The sequence below is a fragment of the Myotis davidii genome, unplaced genomic scaffold (genome assembly GCF_000327345.1).
Source record: "Myotis davidii unplaced genomic scaffold, ASM32734v1 scaffold109, whole genome shotgun sequence".
NCBI classification, from domain to species: Eukaryota; Metazoa; Chordata; class Mammalia; order Chiroptera; family Vespertilionidae; genus Myotis; species Myotis davidii.
In genome coordinates, this window is record NW_006300368.1 from 820,272 (window position 1) to 821,722 (window position 1,451).

The 1,451-nt window shown below is 57.5% G+C and overlaps 1 protein-coding gene across 1 annotated transcript in view; it reads left to right on the top strand.

Annotated features, from left to right (window-relative positions):
• Positions 1–1,227, top strand: part of FZD2 (frizzled class receptor 2) — a 10,907-nt gene extending 9,680 nt beyond the window's left edge. The window contains 1 exon segment of the mRNA XM_015572516.1: positions 1–1,227. This exon segment is cut by the window's left edge and continues 39 nt beyond it. Within this exon segment, the coding sequence (XP_015428002.1) occupies positions 1–1,124 (1,124 nt within the window). The 3' untranslated portion in view covers positions 1,125–1,227.
• Positions 1,228–1,451: the final 224 nt, after the last annotated feature.

Below are 1,451 nucleotides of genomic sequence, written 5' to 3' on the forward strand. Positions count from 1 at the left end.
ACGCCACGCTGGAACACCCGTTTCACTGCCCGCGTGTCCTCAAGGTGCCGTCCTATCTCAGCTACAAGTTCCTGGGCGAGCGCGACTGCGCGGCGCCCTGTGAGCCGGCGAGACCCGATGGCTCCATGTTCTTCTCGCAGGAGGAGACGCGTTTTGCGCGCCTCTGGATCCTCACCTGGTCGGTGCTGTGCTGTGCCTCCACTTTCTTCACCGTCACTACGTACCTGGTGGACATGCAGCGCTTCCGCTACCCCGAGCGGCCCATCATCTTTCTGTCCGGCTGCTACACTATGGTGTCGGTGGCCTATATCGCAGGTTTCGTGCTCCAGGAGCGCGTGGTGTGCAACGAGCGCTTCTCCGAGGACGGCTACCGCACGGTGGTGCAGGGCACCAAGAAGGAGGGCTGCACCATCCTCTTCATGATGCTCTACTTCTTCAGCATGGCCAGCTCCATCTGGTGGGTCATCCTGTCGCTCACCTGGTTCCTGGCGGCGGGCATGAAGTGGGGCCACGAGGCCATCGAGGCCAACTCGCAGTATTTTCACTTGGCGGCATGGGCCGTGCCGGCGGTCAAGACAATCACTATCCTGGCCATGGGCCAGATTGATGGCGACCTGCTGAGCGGCGTGTGCTTCGTGGGCCTCAATAGCCTGGACCCGCTGCGGGGTTTCGTGCTGGCGCCGCTCTTCGTGTACCTGTTCATAGGCACGTCCTTCCTCCTGGCCGGTTTCGTATCCCTCTTCCGCATCCGTACCATCATGAAGCATGACGGCACCAAGACCGAGAAGCTGGAGCGGCTGATGGTGCGCATCGGCGTCTTCTCGGTGCTCTACACGGTGCCCGCCACCATCGTCATCGCCTGCTACTTCTACGAGCAGGCCTTCCGAGAGCACTGGGAGCGCTCTTGGGTGAGCCAGCACTGCAAGAGCCTGGCCATCCCGTGCCCAGCGCACTACACGCCGCGCATGTCGCCCGACTTCACCGTCTACATGATCAAATACCTCATGACGCTCATCGTGGGCATCACGTCGGGCTTCTGGATCTGGTCCGGCAAGACGCTGCACTCGTGGAGGAAGTTCTATACACGTCTCACCAACAGCCGGCACGGCGAGACCACCGTGTGAGGGGGTGTCCCAGGGGCCGGGGCCACACCGCGCTTTCCTCCTCTCCGGGGGGCTCCTACAGACTCCTTATTTTATTTTTTTAAATAAAGAACAATCGAAACCATTTATTTTTTAGGTCGCTTTTTAAAGATAACTCTGCCCACCACCCCCACCAGGTTTGTAATTAAAACTGTAAATAGTCTTTGTAAATTTAATTATATATTTTCTATTTAAAAGAAAAAAAGGAGAAAAAAAAAAAAAGGAACAGCAATGGGCGCCAGGGCTGAGGACTGAAGGGAAGGGGAGTTGAAGGGGATCTCGGCTTTCAAACACTACGCCGCACTTTGG